Source organism: Hoplias malabaricus, chromosome 11 (assembly GCF_029633855.1).
Source record: "Hoplias malabaricus isolate fHopMal1 chromosome 11, fHopMal1.hap1, whole genome shotgun sequence".
NCBI lineage: Eukaryota > Metazoa > Chordata > Actinopteri > Characiformes > Erythrinidae > Hoplias > Hoplias malabaricus.
The window spans coordinates 11,875,488-11,894,593 of NC_089810.1; the positions used below are offsets into that span (position 1 = coordinate 11,875,488).

The window sequence follows — 19,106 nt, forward strand, 5'->3', positions numbered from 1 at the left end:
GAATGTACTTTTAAAATACATTAATAAAAACTATACCGAATATACCTATAAAATACATTAAAACAATTAATAAAAATAAAAAAACTATACCGAATATACCTTTAAAATACATTGAAAAAAAAAATAAAATAAAAAAAGACTATACGAATGTACTTTTAAAATACATTAATAAAAATAAAAAAGAAAAAGAAAAGGAAAAAAAGATTTGCAAACAATACATGTTGACAATGCCACATTTTAAAAGAGAGTCAGAAAACAAATAATAATAAATAATAACAAAGTGAATACAAATAATATTTTAATAAAAACTGTTTAATAACAAAGACAGAGGTTGCAATATTTTCAGCCACTCCTTATCAGTGTTGGTACCAGGCTCAACATTTTTATATCAGTCAGGTCTTGGCATTCTCACCCACTCACTCCTTAATAGCACACCAATCATTACTAGAGGGTAGTGGGTGCTTTCAAATAGCTACCTCTGGGTCAGTGATATTTTTTAAAGCCAGTTCTTGGCCCTTCAAAGAGACAAGGGAGGGGGCTTCATAAAAGCCAAGAAAACAATGGCCAATCTCCCCTGTGCTACACCAACATCATGGGCATCTATTTGTCCAGAGCTTCTCAGAAGTGCTTCTGCCCTGTGGTGATTTTGCCTAGAGCCATGAGTCCGTGCCTCAGATCAGAAAGAGGAAGGAAAGCCTCTACAGGCCTACAGCCTCAGCTTGTGTCTGTATTCAAAATGTCTGAGATACGCCATGGTTCCATTACTCCATCAAACCCTGATCTAATACAGGAGATAAACACATATAGGTTTACATTTTGATGGTAAAAACCAATCCTGATGATTTCCATCCATTATCTGTAAGTGCTTATCCAGTTCAGGGTCGCGGTGGGTCCAGAGCCTACCTGGAATTATTGGGCGCAAGGCAGGAATACACCCTGGAGGGGGCGCCAGTCTTTCACAGGGCAACACACACACACACACATTCACTCACACACACACACCTACGGACACTTTGGAGTCGCCAATCCACCTACCAACGTGTGTTTTTGGACCGTGGGAGGAAACCTTAGCACCCGGAGGAAACCCACGTGGACACAGGGAGAACACACCAACTCCTCACAGACAGTCACCCGGAGCGGGAATCGAACCCACAACCTCCAGGTCCCTGGAGCTGTGTGACTGCGACACCTACCTACTGCACCACCGCGCCGCCTTCTGATGATTTCACTTGTCAGATTTCTTTTTATTAAGTAGATTTGTGTAGACGTTTCTTTGAATCAATTCACCCTCAGGGAATTAGAGGGTAGCTTCCACTCATAGTTTTAATACAGGATCAAGCTAATGCAGAACTCAGGCCCATTTTCAAAGTCTGTCTATTTCCTCCTACCTCTAGAGCTGCCAGTAATTCTGGAAGATTCATTATGAAAATACTTTAACAGAAATTCTGAGAAGTCACCATATTTGAGTAGCTTTTTTAGTGCTATGATCTTTATAGAGCTCATACGACAATATACACAATTTTATTTAATGAAAATAAATTAGATTTATATTAGATAATCCTTCAGATTAGTGCAGTGCAATAAAGTCATAATGAGCACAAAAGCAATGTCCCATTGACCCGACAGAGGTACAGAGTTACTCAACACACATTATTCGTACAATATGTCATGCTATTCTGTCAGAGCTTCCCCTTATTATTTTCTTCCCTCTCTGTTTATTTTTGGCTGCTGGTCAAGCACCAGCCTGTCTGACTAAAATCTTAACCTCAAACGTTACACAAGAAGCGAGGGGAAAAATAGAGTTTCACATTACACATCAGCCACAGGCCAGAGTCATTTCCTCTGCCCCATGATTACTTAGCTGTTTCTCTCTGAAACCTGCTGGGCCCTCAATTCCAGTTGATTAATCAAAAAGCAACACAGAATTGGTGGCTGGGTCAAGAGAATAACATACTAGTAAAATCTGAGAGATAGTTCATGGCCCCTGATACGTCCAGGCTGTTTCTCATTAGACCTCTAATAAGCACGCTTGCTCCTACTGATCTTACCGCCTCATTCCTGTTCAGGCCGACAGCTGAACTGTTTATGGCAAATTTAATTGTGTGATTTTTTTTTTTCAACAAAATTGACTGAGATTTAAAAACACGAGTAAAGAGAAACTAGGCAAGCCTAACTTAGCCTGACCGCCATTAGACATATAGCCGTTGTCACAGAGGTTTCTGGTATTACATAACAGGAAAGCCCAAAATACATACCCTTGTCTTTGGAAGGGTATTGCTTCATAACAATGTCTTTGTTTACAATCATAACAAATAATAGCAAACAATAAAGTAGTTTATCTTGTCAGTTGCTGACAGTGTGTATGACGATGGAAAGCCTGTTATTTTCTGTTCATACAAAGCTACAAACCTGAAGCACTGTGTTGAGATGACATTAAAGTAACTCGTTTATCAGAAACCAACAAGATAACATTTAAGTTTTTGAACATTTCTAAAACCAAGCACCTTAACATTTAATCAACAAAGAACTCTACACTTGATAAAGGAACAGGGCATCGCTGGGAACTAGTTATTTATTACTGACTTACATTTCTATAAGGGTCTGATTTATAAAACGGTGCTGTAACAAATTCACAACCTCATTTATTTTGAGTAACACCTCGCTCTGGTGTTCTGACTTTAATAATCCAGAGATGTTGTCTGTTTTCCTGTAAAGTTAAACAAAAAGCTGGACAGATGTAATTTACTCGTCAGAAAGTCAGTAACGGTGAGATGTGTCCGTGTATTCGTGTCGTTATAGGGACAGACAAGATGACTTTCTCTTTGTTAAATATATAGTAGAAAACAAAAGGCTGTGTCACAGAAACATTCTCCAAACATAAAGAAGAGACTGTGATAAATATTACCTCAACAACGTTCAACACATTTCTGTTCGAGGCTCCAGTAAAACACTGAGCTGCACCGCGGTGGATGGTGGACCTACAGCGCTGAAGCGGCGCGAGTGTGTCCCAATTCAGCGCTTTTTAGGTCTCAAAAAAAGTACTTTTCAGGGAAAATAGGTCCTCTGGTCACCGCCGAATGGTTCCAAATTTAGTTCACGAACTGGAATATGAAAAATGGCAGAACAACAGACGGTGTAGTGGTGGAGCCTTAATTTTTCGCTGTGAAATACGGCTGAATTAACAGTTCCTACTCGCGCATGCGCATTTCAATATTTGGTGTCAGTCGGTCGGTCAGTCGGTCGGTCAGTCAGTCAGTCAGTGCAAATACCTCTTCTAGGCCAGCCTGGCAGGCAGTCGGGCTAATAAACAAACAAACAAACAAACAAACACAAATAAATAAATAAATAGAAATAATACAAAGTAAATAAATAAATAAATAAAACCTAGCCAATAACATAAGACCTGCCTGTATTTGTTTGAAGTGTTTTGCTGTCTCTAGTGGAGTAGCTCTCAAAGCTCAATGCCCAATCCACAGACATTTTAAATAAAGAGAAATAATCTATATTTTAATATCAGTTAATTGATGAAGCATAAATGAGTTAATTAAAGCACTATTCGATTATACATTATGTGAGATGCAAAAATGACAAAAAAATGAATAAATAAAAATCGATAAATATTGCTTGAAATTTTTGGTGGTATAAGGATTTATTGCTTATTTTATATTATACATGACAGAAATATTATAGCTGCAATAATATTTACAAATCAAAATCTAGATATCATTTTTCCCCCAGATATACACTTAGTCATTGTTGTGATGTCACAGTACACAGTGGAAATACAAATTGTTTCAATATAAAATCCATTTATGTTTCAGCTCTACTCAGGCTTCAGTGTCAACAACCAGGAAAAGCACTGCTCTATCAAATTAACTCAGAGCTTCAAACGAGAGGAAAGCAATGTATGAAAAACATTCAAATGACACATTTGGGTGTTCATTTCCAAGTTTCCCGTTAAGTCAGCATTACACAGTGAGTCATGCAGAGTACTTAGTAGAATCACACTGCAGACTACTGCTTTGATTAGAATAAAGCAGGCCAAAGTCTGAGCGCAGCACAGGCATCTGAAGATCCAGAACCAGGCCCAAACATCCCCTCAATCATCAGAGCCTCATTCTAGCATTTAAGCAGCTCTATCATTAATTATCATTATCATTATCATCATCATTATCATCAGACCCTAAAACATCAGTCTGAGCTTTAACTAGAGTAAGCCTTGGTTTTACTGTAGTATATAAAGTTTGTATGGTCTTATAGACTGAACGATCACTGGATTGTATCTAAACACTAAAGCACTTTGTAGTTCTACAATTACAGATTGTAGTCCACCTGTTTCTCTGCATACTTTCTAATCCCCATGTCACCCTGCTCTTCTATGGTCAGGTATTATTTTGGTGGTGGATCATTCTCAAAAGGTGGGCATTTCATAGCAAACCATATCTCTCCAAAAATAGACTTTCAGTTTTATTTTCTATATTTACCAGCATTTCACCTTTATCAGCATAACATTTAAAAATGACACATATTTCTGAACTGCAGGTGGCACAATCTCCAGTCCCATTATTTCCAACAGAAAATAAATAAGACCTTCCTTAAATGCTAGAATATAGTTGTTGTTTTGATTACTTTAACTGTTAAATCTCTCTCTCCCTCTCCCTCTCTCTTATAAACTTCAGATAAGTACTACAATGAAAGTCAAGCCACCTCCTCACATGAAAGAAAAACTGCTAATGAAAGTGGCTGCAAAATAGAGAATGTGTGTGGGGTGCCACCCTGTAGTTTAAAGGCTTTGTCTAGACTTTGTCTGGCCCATTAAATAGCTCCAGGAGAAACACAAGCAACGTGTCAGCTGTTTAAAAGAACCAGTACTGAATATATTTTTCATATATTACACATGAACATTAAGAAGAACAGACCCAATTTCTACATACAAACAAAAACAAGAATCTTTTATTCTGTGGTTGATTGCCTTGAACCTTTATTTTATTGGCAAATGTACAAAGAAGAGACTTCCAATGTGTGCTTTGACCAATTTGATTGTATTTTAAAAATATAATTACATTTTAAATTTGATGCCTGCAATTCACTCAAAAGACAATGGGACGGGAAAAATTAGAGTTTATAGTATATTTGAGTTGAATTTTCCTAAAATATTCCACAAAAAGGAGGTGACGGTATCGAAATTTGGTATAAATATGCATCCATATAATTCTGAAACTCTGAAAGTACAGATGGGTCATGGTAGGACATTTTGTGCCAAACTTCCTGAGAAAACTATCAAATAGTTCAAAAAGAACATACTTCAATGGAGCAGTTGAAAAGTTTTTTTCAGTAATTTCGATACATTATATTGTGATATATTGTACATAGACAGTGTGCAAAGTCAGAAATCACTGCTGAATGTGTGTGATCTTTGAGCCTCCAGATGACAGCCTTCTCATGAGCACCTTGAAAGTAACACAGTCACTTAACACAGTTCACCACTGCAGCAATAAAATGAAACTTGCACTCTGCTATGGTGCATCATATAGAGAAGAATCAGACAATGGTGACCATACAGCGTTGAGTCTTGTTTGCAATAATTCCAACTGCAAAATGTGTATTTTCAGTTGCATATTGATAAATGTCTCTGTCCCCAGTTTTTCAGTCACCTGTTCCGGGTGACTGTCTGCTGTGTTCTCCCTGTGTCCGCGTGGGTTTCCTCCGGGTGCTCCGGTTTCCTCACACGCTCCAAAAGCACATGTTGGCAGGTGGATTGGCGACTCATACATGTCCATAGGTGCGAGCGTGTGAGTGAATGTTTGAGTGTGTGTTGCCCTGTAAAAGACTGATGCCCCCCTCCAGGGTGTGCCCAATGTTTAAAGGTAGGCTCCAGACCCACCACAACCCTAAATTGGATAAACGCTTACAGACAATGATAGAATGAATGAATGCTTCATCCTCTTGAGGGTTGTAGTGGGTCTATAGTCCACCCAGAATCGCTGGCCACAAGGTAATTTTGAATCGCCAAAACCAACATGGGTTTTTGGACAGTGTGGTAGAAAGACCCATACAAACACAGTGAGAACACACCAACCCCCTCACGGACAGCCACCCGAGATGTGGTTGGAACCCAAACCCCAGGACCCTGAAGGTGTGTCAGTGACACTATACCAGAGGTAATTAATTAAAATTCATCAAGGTCCAGTTAGAGAATATTTTCTCAAGCATAACATATAACTGCATTATGATAAGTGCCATATCCTGGAAACTGAAGTAGCTTTGTAGGTATAGCAAAATTTTATGTAGTTAACAACATAACAACAAGATTTATGAATGATCATAAATAACAAATACTCTTAATAAAATGTCAATGGACTTCACTGCTTTTCCATAACCTGCAATCTGATTGGCTGTTATTGTTGGAGGGTGGGACTATACATAAACAGAATCCATGTTAGCGTTATGACAATTTCAACCCGTAATCGTTCCGCTCTCATTAACGTTTCTGGTTTTACCTCACCAACACTATCGTCCTGAAAGTGCCAAAAGAGCTTTTATCACATCCCTTGGGCTATTTTTACTGGCCTCAGAACAGTGGTGTCTAGAGCCCTGCCCTGTGTGTGTCACTCATTTGAGTCCCAGCACTATCATAATCTGATTTGCAGAGATGCATGAGATTAGTCCAATAGACCTCAGATCTGAAAAAAAAAACCAGCTATATCTGTCTATCCCCTTTGAAAAAAAATAACTCAATACAATTTATGTGAAAAGAAAGCAGATGTCAGGAAGTTGAGAAATAGAAACAAATTGTAGCTGCAGACCCCGGAACTACCCACCACATTCACATCCCACAATTCAATGACAGTGAATGTTTCTGCAAGTAATTGCTCTTAACTCTGCTGTTTTAGGCCGAATGGCCATACAAAATATCTCAGTATTTTTTAAAAGTGGGCTACATGTTCAGTTGTAAGTCAGTTGTAAGATGTGACATTTACATTTCATTCACTCATTGTCTGTAACTCCAGTTTTGCGGTGGGTCCAGAGTCTATTCGGAATCACTGGGTGCAATGCGGGAACAAACCCTGGAGGGGGCGCCAGGCCTTCAAAGGGCAACACAAACACACACTCACACAGTCCACCTATCAACATGTGTTTTTGGACCGTAGGAGGAAGCAGGAGCACCTGGAGGAAGCCCACCCGGACACGGGAAGAACACACCAAACTCCTCACAGAGAGTCAATAGACAAAACAGATGACATAGAACTCAACAGCTGTTCGAAGTGGAAATTAATACGGTTGTTCCTGACTTCTGCTCATAATTTTAGCAGAGATATTGATTTTGTCTGTATCTTCTGTAAGATCATTTTTGTATTTTGAGAGAGAAAAAAAAGTACAGGCCAAGAATGAGCAAAACACACTCAGCAAAGCAGCATGTCCATTTTCCACAGCTACAGGGAGTGGGATTTATTTATAAAAGTTAGTCTTTTTCATTTTGAATTAAAGTGCTTTCAAGGCTGGGGAGGGAGGGATTCACTGCTTTCCTCCTGATCAAGTCACAAGCAGGAAGTGTAAACTTCTGCAACAGCACAGAAAAGCTGTTTCCACAGCTGAATGAGAACGTGTCCAAACATTTTTACCCTAGGCATCTGGAATAACCAGCAACTCAAAGAGCATTAGCCAGCTAGAACTTAAAGTATTCCCCTTGATGCCATGACACCCCGCCCAGCCCACCTGTGTCTCACCTCTGACGTGTCAATAAAACTAATGGTGGGCTTTTATGAGGCCATATTGAAGTCAGTCCTTATCTTGATAGTGCTAAAAAAATTTGGGAAAATACCTTACTGTGATTTTCCGTCTGAATGGGACTGGGCCGCTATTCTGTCTGTTATTAGGCTCCAGTCCCACCGCAACCCAAAACAGGACAAAATGGTTTCAGAAATGAATAAATTAATAAATGTTTCAGGAATTACACACTTTACCAGCACTTGTTTCTCTTTATTTTAAAGAGTGTATCCATTTTGCCTGTTTTCAGCCCTGTAATGAGGTGGTCTTTATTTTGGGGGGTTTTATTTGTTAGTTGGGAATTCAGGCTGGTGATTGGAGGTTGGATGTGATGATAATGGCTTAGTAGAAACAGCTTTCCACAATGTTCCCCTGAAAAGGTAGAAATAATGATGGGCCCCTGGTGGCCAAAAGAATGCTTTAAAAAAGTTTTCACACTCAATCCAGTCCAGTACAAGGCCATCTCTCTCTCTCTTTTTCTTTCTCTCTCTCTCTTTCTCTCTCTCTCTCTCTCTCTCTCTCTCTCTCTCCAGAAGGATTGAATATGGTCATATCCAGCTGTTGTTGGCAGCTGTTTGAGCTTCCTAGCTTACACCAAGCAATCTCTACCACAGCCCAAACATTAGCGTGCGAAGTTTCCAGTACTGTAACGTCACAAAGCGTACAAACGACAAAATACAGAAAGGTACTAGATAACGAGCTTACCACACACTAGTGGAACCAAACTTAGACTGAGAGCACTGCCGGCCATCCAGGAGTGGTCTGATCAACATCAGACTTAGTCCACTTTCCTCATGTCCTGGTTCTCCTCGGCGTTAGCGGTCCTCCTTTACTCTCTATCGAGATATAAACGGCGTAGCGTTTGTAAGTCTAACGGTAAAGTACAGCTCGGGTAATTCCGAGCGCTGAATCGAAGCGGAACGTCTGTGTGCAACCGAAACCACTCCTAGTTCATTCGCTCGCTTTGTCCAGCGTGATGTCATACAGAGGGGTGATCCAAGCCCGACCCCCATCCCGCTGGCGTTTCCTCTCTTTCCTCACCACTCAACTCTTAACAGAAGCCAGAAATCAAAGCTCCAGATTGGACCCAAAACGCTTGTGAACATAAACAATCCAGACAACAGGGCTTCCCCACAATCGTAGACGTTCCCTTTAATACCTGAAATCTTACTCCATGCTAGACACTGGAAACTACAGACTAAATTAGGCTACTCCATCTTCTGAACCCTGTTCTATTCCTGGACTGTTCACACTGGGAATATGGATTAACAGGCTTTAATGGAAGTGTTTTGAATTATTTTCTATTTGTAGACCTTTCGCAAGCAAAATGTAAATAAAACAATGCAGTAACTGAATAAATAAAATAAATAAAAGGGCACATTTTTAATCTGATGCCAGGAACACGTCTGAGTATGTTACAAAAAGATAAAATTAATTGGCAGTAGCTCAGTAACAGGTCAAGATTTTGTTTAAATAAAGTGTCAGAGAGGCAAATTTGGGGGATAAAATGAGAAAAAAATGACTGAAAACAGTACAGATCTTCTGTATTTCTCATTAAATTCTTCAGAGAATCAGGATAAATCTGTGTTTGCAAATGATAAGGCCCAACAATAGGATTGGCTGCAATTTTGGGCCCTCTGACAGCGCTGTAACAGAACAGACACATATTTGTAAAGGATTATTGCATGGTCTCAGAAACACTTCCCAGATCAAATGGCTTTGAACACAAACAAACCATTTAACTTCCAAAACTATAGCAGTCACCTCAGTTTCCAAACAGATACAGAGCTGTTAAAAGGAGAGATGATGCAACACAGTGGTAAACATCCCCCTGTGCCAACGTTTTTGGGAACATGTTGCTGATGAATCCAAATAGGCAAATAATTTCTAGAAACACAACCCTTCTCATTTTCAGCATTGTCTTTGTACTACTATCTATTAAATATAGGGTTTAAATGATTTGCACACCAATTCACTTAGTTTTTACATTTTGCCCAGTGTCCCAAATTATTTGGAAATGGCGTTTGTAAACAAACTGGTCCGTTTTGTGGTTCTGTAAAAACTGTCCATGAAGAAGAATGTAGCTGGGTTTGTTTCAAAAGACAATAGTTTGTTTATTTTGAGGTCACAAACATATCACAAAGCATAGTTGTCAAATAATTCAGGGTAGGCTCTGGACCCACCGCGACCCTGAACTGGGTAAGTGGTTACAGACAATGAATGAATAAATATTCATTCATTCATTCATTATCTGTAAGCGCTTATCCAGTTCAGGGTCGCGGTGGGTCCAGAGCCTACCTGGAATCATTGGGCGCAAGGCAGGAATACACCCTGGAGGGGGCGCCAGTCCTTCACAGGGCCACACACAGTCATACATTCACTCACACACTCACTTTTGAGTCGACCAACGTGTGTTTTTGGACCGTGGGAGGAAACCGGAGCACCCGGAGGAAACCCACGCAGATACAGGGAGAACACACCAACTCCTCACAGACAGTCACCGGGAGCGGGAATCGAACCCACAACCTCCAGGTCCCTGGAGCTGTGTGACTGCGACACTACCTGCTGCTCCACCATGCCGCCCCCATGAATAAATATTGGTCAATAATTTGTTTATGATTTTACATGTTTGACATTTTCTCATAATATAATTTTAAATGATGCAGGTGTAGTTTGTATACCAAGTTGTTTTATTGTATCCTGAGCTACTGTGTTTGTGTCATTCCACTCCAGTCCAGCAGGTGGGGCTAAAGCAGCAGTGGCTGGCTTGTGAACACAGTCTTTGTTTACAGTAGTGCTGTATCAGCAGAGAGTTCATAGTTGTCTATTTTTTTAACAGTTCGTAAAGTGCACTTAATGTGATTCAGGTAAGTAGTAGCTCCTCATAAACCGTACTAGTGTCGTATTATAACGTTATATCTACGATTTTATGTTGTATTCAGCAGTAACGCTTACATAGACATCGAAGGGGCTGTGCGCTTGTAACATTACTAACTTAGTTTTCTGATAATATTCTTTAACGCCTAAAATTCAGGTAAATGCGGTGTAGCTAGACAATTAAGAATTTCATTTTTAATGCATCTATATGAAGAAACTTTGAGAAGAAAAACTCAGAAGATTGAACGATTTTAAAAAACTATTAACACATAAAATAATCAGTAAAATAGAACGTGTTTATTAGGACAGGAGCTTGAGTTTCAGACATTCACACAATGTGTCCTGTTTTCTGTGCTCTAACAGGAGATTCTTGAGTTGATATTTGTTAATATTAATTAGTCAATAATGTGGGGTCTGGGTTTGCCCTGGATTGAGGAGCTCTGTTAGTTATATATCACTAGCAGCATTTAAACACACACATTTTTAAGGTTCACGTGTGACTTAATATGTTATTCATCACCCGTTTAAGTCAAATAGGTCCTATTTCCAAGTTGGGATTCCAGGATGCCTGTTTCCAGATAACACATACCTTTATATTTACATATAACTGAAGCTTCCAGCTTTGCTGTTTGTTTTAAACAGTACACGTGGTGAAGTCATGTTTACTAGTATACTGTCAGCTACTAATGAGGACCCCCAACTCATCATAACACACTGTTCAGCTCAGAGAGATATTGTTAATATTTAATAAGGTGTGCAGGTCGCAGGGGAATTTCTAAAATGTGTAGGACACATTACCCGATCATAACCAACTGAATATGTGGAAGTGTACTACTAAAATATTTTCAATAGTAGGTGCCAGTCCCCTTTGAGTGTCACTAGTTTTGTATGTCCCTATTCTGACCAACTGGACAAAGGAACCCGGGCTGGTCCTCACTAAACATAACTTTAGGATGTTTTACTTTGTTTTATTAAGGAAATGGCGGATTCAATTTGGCACCTCTCTCTAAAGCTGCATGACCGACCAAAGGCAGTCTTCCATTTTCCCAAGAGATCCATGGGAGATGCTGAACCTGGAGGCTGCCAAGTGTCCACCCTCAAACAGCTGCTCTCTACCCACTTACCAGACTCAATGCCACACCCTGAGCTCATGGGTTAGTCATCCTTGCCTAGACTTCAAAGGAATTCATGTGGTATTTTTTTTTTTTTTTTGTGAAAACAATACTCCAAACCAAATATCTGTGTATTTTTTCAGAATTGGTTCACTGCGGCTGCAAGTTAAAAGATGAACTGACTTTAGATTCCTATGGGATTAAGTCTGGATCCACGCTGCACATTTTGAAGAAAGTCTGGCCAGAACCTGAAGTCAAGCCAGGTAAGATATAAATGATATAGCAGTTATACCACTGATAAATGTGTGATAAATATGGAAGATAAATCACCTATCGTCAGCATTCAGAAGCAGTGGTTTGTTCAAGGATAATTCTTGTATAGGAATGGGCAAGGCTTAAAATAACCAAATTACAAACTATTTTACTGTGAATTTAGGTGAAAAAAATGCATAGCAAATTTCCTGAATAAACAATATACACTATATGGACAAAAGTATTGGGACACGTCCTAATAGTTGAATGCATGTTTTATTCAGACACATGTATAACATCAAGCACCTAGACGTGTGGTCTGCCTTTACAATCATTTGTGGAAGACTGAGTCATTCTAAAGAGCTCACTGAATTAGAGGGTGATACTGTAATAGGATGCCTCATCTGCAAGGATAATGTGGGTGCTATGGGGTTGTTTTCATGGGTTGGTCTAGGCCTCTTAGTTCCAGTGAAGGGAAGTTAATGCTTCATCATACAAAGACATTTTGGGAACAGTTTGGAGAAGGCCCTTATGTTTTCCAGCATAACTGTGCTCCAGTGCACAAAGCAAGATCCATAAAGGCATGTTTGGCTTGATTGTGGTGTAGAAGAACTTGACTAGCCTTAACAGAATTCTGACATCCCATATGTAAATTGTAAGCCAGGCCCCTCTCTTTCAATATCAGTGTCTTACCTCTCATTACGTCTGGATTAATGGGCAAATGTTCCCACAGAAACACTCCAAAACATTGTAAAAAGCCTTCCCAGACGTGGAAGCTGTTACAGCTGCCTGGGGGACCAACTACTTATTAATGCCTATAGAATTAGGATTGAATGGAATAACATTTTCTGTAAGTCTCCCAGTAATTTTGTCCATATATTGTATTTGTAAATAAATCTGTTTAAACGATCATGTGATCTGTGGTTGAGGTTATTGATTTAAGGCCATGCTTTGCTTCTCAGAACCAGTAAACAAATCTGCTGCTGCTCGAGAGTTCCGACTGCTTCAGGCTGCCATGCACTCCAACCCTGCCTATAGAGATGCTGTAAGTAAAAATGGAGACAGAGAAATCGTCAGAAAAAGAAAATCACTTACTAAATCATAGGCAAAAGTTGGAAAATTTTGTAAAATGTAATAAAATATAAATGTATTTTTAAATAATTTATAAAATATAGTTAGCTAATTCTATTGAAGCTTTAACTGACTGAAGTACAAAGACTATATTTCCAATGTTTTCACTGACCAACGTGATTGTATTTTGTAAATATGAACAAATCTTGAATTTGATGCCTGAAAAAACACAATGAATGTTGAGACAGAAGGGAGCTTACCACTGTGTTATACTTGTCCTTTCCGTTCTGTTACACCTTTAATACTTTTGGAATTAAGGTTACTAATTTTACAGTTTTGTTACAAACACACACACACACACACACACACACTTTGTGTCTATGAAGCCATGCTGTGGAAGCAGCTGAAATGACAAACTAATTGGAAAAGGACGTTGCCTTGATGGGAGTGTGTGCTTTTCTTAAATCCTAATATACACCTCCACATCAGTGGGGTCTTCTTGCATCTGCAAGTCCTCTATGCCATGGGCACTGATAAATGGTCACATGATTTTCTGCTGATAACAATCTAGTCTTATTTTGTCTGTGTCACATTTTTTGAGTGAATCAGTTGTTAATTTACAAAATGCAACTGACAACATTGGGAACCTTTTCTTTGATTTAATTATTGTTTTTATTGCATTTTATGAAGCATCCAAACTTGTTCAGAAAGTTGTTTTGCCCACAAACAGTACTCTAAGTACTCTTAAGTTTTAAACTGAATTTGTTTTCCATTGAACTCCAGGTTTTTAAGATGCTGAGCAATAAAGAATCTCTGGATCAGGTAATAGTGGCTTCACCTGGGCTCAGTTCTGACCCAGTAGCATTAGGTATGTCTTAATTTATACACTTGTTCAAATGAAGCATTTTATTCGTGTGTGTGTGCATATAAATGTATGCCTCTTATTTATATTTGAAGGTGTACTTCAAGATAAGGATCTGTTTGTACAGTTTACAGACCCCACGCTTCTTGATGTGTGAGTTTTTCAGTATAATTTTATACAAAATTAAACAATAAAAATACAGACAATTCTAACTATTGACATATCTGACTTATCATTCCTATTGCTTTTCAGTTTGATCAGCTCTCATCCAGCACTGGTCAATGCCATTATTCTGATCCTGCACTCTGTGACAAGCAGCTTGTCTGGCCAATCAAATTCAAGTTCTTCTCGCAATGTTCCAGGTAGTTCTTACAGTGAAATGCCAGGTATGTGAAACAACAGGGCTTGGGATTTTTGGAGTGTGCTAGTAGCCACCCAGCCTTTGCCTTCGAAGGACATGCTTTGTTTAAATATTTTGTTGATTGGCGGTCCAAACTGAGTTGAACATGTTTTCTATGGCAGAATATCTGTTAATCAGTGGTTTTGAAATTTTAAATGGTAGCTATATTGGAATACAGTAATCCCTCGTTTTTCGTGGGGGGTGCGTTCCAAGACCACCCGCGAAAAACGAATTTCCGCGAAGTAGAGGAAACATATTTTTGACGTATTTAACGAGGACTTGGACTTTTAAAACCCTCCCTGTACTGTTCACAACTCACCCTTTGCATTAAACAGTCATTATTCTATAATGTTGTTCAGCTGGAACTACATGTGATATCCTACCAGTTTCTTTAATAAAGTAATTCCTAAGCTGTGATTTAGCGTAAGTACATTTCACTCGGATGTGGACATGAACAATACATGTACTGTACATAAAAAAATACTTGTAAATAATATATTTTGTCACCTACAGGCCTAGTCTAATACATGTAAATAATAAAAAAGCCCCCTTGAAAAAACCCGCGAAGTAGCAAATCCACGAAAGATGAACCGCGAAGTAGCGAGGGATTACTGTATATTAAAAACTAGTGGAAGTTATTGGTGTGAATATGCTATGGACAGTTATCTTTGATGAGAAATCATTTTGAGGGCCACCGTATATGTCATTTAAGTAATGTCAGATACTCAAAAGAGAATGGCGTCAGATATGATTAAGTCTCTTGTTTAAAACAGGAGGATTTCTCTTCGAGGGCATGTCAGAAGATGAAGATGATTTCCCATCTGTAGGTAGTTTTTGTTTTATTCCAGTTATCAACTATATGAAATATACATGTTTTCTTCCTACAATCCTGTCATAGTCCTGTGGAATCCACAAGCTACTGGAGCTATAAAACATACTGCAGTAAACTAACATTTATCAAAAATTGACTTTCGATACTTAGATCAAGAAGACTTTTGTTGCCACTTTATTCCAACTCATAAGGTTTAAATTGCACCCACCATTATCAAGCACAGAATGTCAGCTTTAATGAGAGATTTTACATTTATTAAAGGCTAAGCACCACTTAATGGACCTCCATGAATATTTCACATTATTTTAGTTACTGACATGTATAAGTATGAATTAAAATGAAAATAGCAGCTTAATTTGCTTTAAAACTGACAATTTTATTATAAATTGACGAAAAAACCCGAGCTCGCTACGGAAATTCTTGAACGCAACCGTGACGTCACTGGTGGACAACAGCTGAACAACGCTGCGGTAAAACACCGTTATGACTGACTGTTATGACAGTATCTAGCTAAATAACCAACATTATTCATGACAATAGCCTAGCGATAAGCTAAACTCAAATTTAGAAGAACCGTTATTCTTGTAAATGTGATCGAAGTCGAACTCGAATTCATCCGACACTATAAACCTCCGTAATGCAGCTACGTAGCCGAGTATAATCTGAGACACCGAGATTTAGTCCATTTTCTGGATATTTTGGGATCTTTGGGCCATTTGTGCACAGATGTCCCACTGTACATTGAATGATTGCAGCCAAAAACAACACACCTTTTCTTCATTTTGCATTAAATTAAGTGCAGCTTCTAGAGTTGTTGTCCACCATCTACGTCACATGCAAGACGCCTATTAGAGTTTCCGAACACTGTTGGGGGGGAGGGGGGAAACCAATGGTCTTTTAAACCTTATTCCTTGAATTAGTAAGAAATAACATGTTTTCTGACTATCAATAAACACAAGTTAGGAACTCAAATTCCACTGTATTTATTTGTTTGACACTTTCATAGAGCTAGTGCTTAGCCTTTAAGCCATAGAGGAATTACTGCCATCATTTATAAATTCTCCTTACACTGGAAGTTATCAGCAACATTTACATAATGAGTGGCTCTCTCAATACTGTGATCCGTGCAGTATTCAGGTCAGTTGCTCAGTGTCAGTAATTAGAATCAAAACCCAGTTGTTACCATCACTGCCATTTCTCACAGCATTTGTTCACTATTCATATATAATATACACCAAAAAGGCTGACAATATGAGCTCGATTTTAAGTCTAATAACTGAAGTACAGAGTGAAAGCAACCTCTGCCATTGTGAATAATTAAGGAACATATAAATAAATTTAAACAGATGCTTATTTCTACACTGTGACAGTGCCAGATCAATTTTGAATTCACTTGTTATTGTAATTTTCTGAGCCTTGTGTACTGTCCTAGGGAAGTCGTGCAGGATCCTCCAGAACTGCGAGGACTGCAGTGGGCTCCAGACCAATGAGTCTGGGCAATGGTGGAGTCTCAGGGCCTCGGCCCATCACGCAGAGTGAGCTGGCTACAGCGTTAGCACTGGCCAGCACTCCAGATAACACCACTGTTACCCCTGTCCTGGGAAACCAAGTGAGTCTGTCCGATACAAATGGCTCCACACAGCCACTATACTGAAGAAAAGAAATATATTTCTGTCACTGTTTCTCAATTTAGAGAGAATTAAATAGTTTCTACAACCTTAGACTTTGATATTTCATTGTAGTTCTTTTTCCCTCAGGCAGAATTTTCAGCTGTTTTTCTCTTTTGTCAGCTTTCTAAATGTTTAATGGCTGAAATATGTGTGCGTATCTTGAAGGGCACCACAGGTTTTGATAGTACAGCAGTTGTGAACAGATGCGTGACATTTAACTTATGTGAATTCTTAGGCACTCTATTCAGATGAAAATGGCAATACCTTCCTGTATTCACATGCATTTTCCTCTCTCTCCCTCCCTCCAGGACATGTCGACCGGTGGCTCGTCAGGAACAGCAGGCACTCCAGTCACCTCCAGTGTGTTCAGTCAGGCGCTGCAGCAGGCTCTGCAGGCCACAGGAGTGACCTCTCTCCAGGTGACACCACATCACACCACTTCTGACACCTGTGGAGCCTTTTGTGGCTCTGACCTTTACACCTTCAGGAATATAAACACTTCCCAGATATGACACACACTGTTCTTTGTTTGACTCAAAAACATAAAAGCAATATTTGCTAAATGGCAAACATTAAATACACCATTAGTGCTGCATCTGTATGGAGAAATTTATTGAGACCTGATATCAGTTTGATATAGTACTTTGTGAGAATGCAGTCTTTAGCCTTTAGTTCAAGCCTTTTATTTATTTGTTTCGCATTTTTGGCAAGATATCTTGATGTTTCTTTATGTTTTATGTGTCCCTGTTCATGTCCTGTAGGGGCGATGGCAATCTCAGATGCAACAACTGAGAGACATGGGCATCAGAGATGAAGAGCTGGCGTTACGAGCTCTCCAGGCCACAGAAGGTGACTTACAGGCTGCACTGGAGCTCATCTTCGCTGGAAGGGGAGGACTCTGAGAAACCTTTGAAAAGATTTTTTTTTTTTTTTCTTTTTTCTTTTTTGAAACAAATAAATAAATGATCAGAACTACATATTCAGACATGTGGAGGTGGTTGGTGTCTTTTAGATCAGAGTCTTTCTACCACTGGGATGTGGATTACAAAATAAGCCGCAAAGCACTCTCTGCTAATCCCAATGCCAGTCCTGAGTAGGGCTCCAATAAAATTTAACTGATTAAGAAGAATAAGAAGAAACCATATATATATACAATCCCTGCCATATTGGTGTGCAGTGAAGCTTCATACGCATTTGGCTCCTCACCTGTAGAAACAAAAGAACTTCCTATGGCATTTCAGATGTCCACTTGTATGTGACATGCGAAATATTCCACTTAAATCACCAGCACTGGTATTATGTGAGTTTACATTAGCCACATGTGTAGTGAATGTTAAAGGTTGCATATTTCCTGCAAGTATCCAATTATCTTTGTGTTGAAAATTTCTGAACAATGCAGAAAAACGTTATGTTTGATTTCCTTTGAACTTTCATGCTTCCACGTGGGCCTCGGGTCAGAAAAGTTGAGAAACCTCTTTTTTAGATACTTCTTGTAAAACCACTTGTAACAGTAGTATCCCGCCACCACCACCAGAGGGCAGTATATGAACACTTATAGGAAATCAGTTACTTCCCCCTCAAGAGTCGAACAAGATGAAGACCTAATAAAAGCATACCCAGACCCACGACTTAGTTTTTTTACCTCAGTGCTTTTAAACAACTTTAGTTACCATAAAAATAACAATATTTACCCCAAAAATAGCACATTTTTTTCTTGTATACCTCTATACTTTTGACGTTTTCTGGGAGTTCTGATGCATTATTCTCGGGTATAGATGTACATCTCCATTTCAATACACTGCCAAACTAAAACCTTAAACGTGACACTGCAATAAAGCTGCCCTGCCACTCCACCTGCCCCCCGCCACAATTTGAGTATTTTTATTCTGTTTATGACTAGCCGGTGAGCACTTATTTTTGGTCCATAATGCCTTTGTTTTTAACAGAAGGCAGCTGAAGAAGAGAAACCCTGTCCATCCTGTTGTCCTCTCCAAGAGCCTTAATTGCCCCACTCAGGCTTTTACAGTGGTGTTGCTAAATGAGCGTGCTCAATCAGATACCCCATTTTGTCCCAGTAGAGTACCCAAACACAGCTGCCTTCACATTCACACACCTGCAAGCAATTTCCTGTCTCCAGTAGCTCTTTCTCCAGGGGGTTTACAGTGGCCTGTCTGCCACCCACCACAATCCAGCCAAATTACCTGAGGCATCACACCAGCAACAGGGCCCAGTTAAATCAGATTAATCGCTTGGCACAGATGTT

General features: G+C 39.2%; 2 protein-coding genes across 4 annotated transcripts in view; one reads left to right on the forward strand and one right to left on the reverse strand.

Annotated features, from left to right (window-relative positions):
• Window positions 1-8,716, reverse strand: part of cd276 (CD276 molecule) — a 114,571-nt gene extending 105,855 nt beyond the window's left edge. For all 3 annotated transcript variants that reach the window (XM_066685073.1, XM_066685069.1, XM_066685072.1), the window contains exon 1: window positions 8,473-8,716. The gene's annotated coding sequence lies outside the window, so the exon portion shown is untranslated. The remainder of the gene's footprint in view (window positions 1-8,472) is intronic.
• Window positions 8,717-10,495: 1,779 nt separating this feature from the next.
• ubl7b (ubiquitin-like 7b (bone marrow stromal cell-derived)) lies at window positions 10,496-18,450 on the forward strand. The gene is made up of 11 exons (XM_066685320.1): window positions 10,496-10,634; window positions 11,621-11,798; window positions 11,900-12,019; window positions 12,971-13,053; window positions 13,863-13,947; window positions 14,037-14,094; window positions 14,194-14,327; window positions 15,115-15,164; window positions 16,606-16,782; window positions 17,152-17,262; window positions 17,605-18,450. Exons 2-11 carry the CDS (start codon window positions 11,624-11,626, stop codon window positions 17,743-17,745), a joined length of 1,134 nt encoding a protein of 377 aa, XP_066541417.1. The 5' UTR covers window positions 10,496-10,634; window positions 11,621-11,623; the 3' UTR covers window positions 17,746-18,450.
• Window positions 18,451-19,106: the final 656 nt, after the last annotated feature.

What these genes read in the sequence shown, in the direction of transcription:
- ubl7b (XM_066685320.1), top strand. Translation starts at nt 11,624, where the DNA reads ATGGCGGATTCAATTTGGCACCTCTCTCTAAAGCTGCATGACCGACCA. An exon ending in CCCCTGTCCTGGGAAACCAA is followed by an intron (nt 16,783 to 17,151) that starts GTGAGTCTGTCC and finishes CCCTCCCTCCAG; the next exon opens with GACATGTCGACCGGTGGCTC. An exon ending in CAGGAGTGACCTCTCTCCAG is followed by an intron (nt 17,263 to 17,604) that starts GTGACACCACAT and finishes CATGTCCTGTAG; the next exon opens with GGGCGATGGCAATCTCAGAT.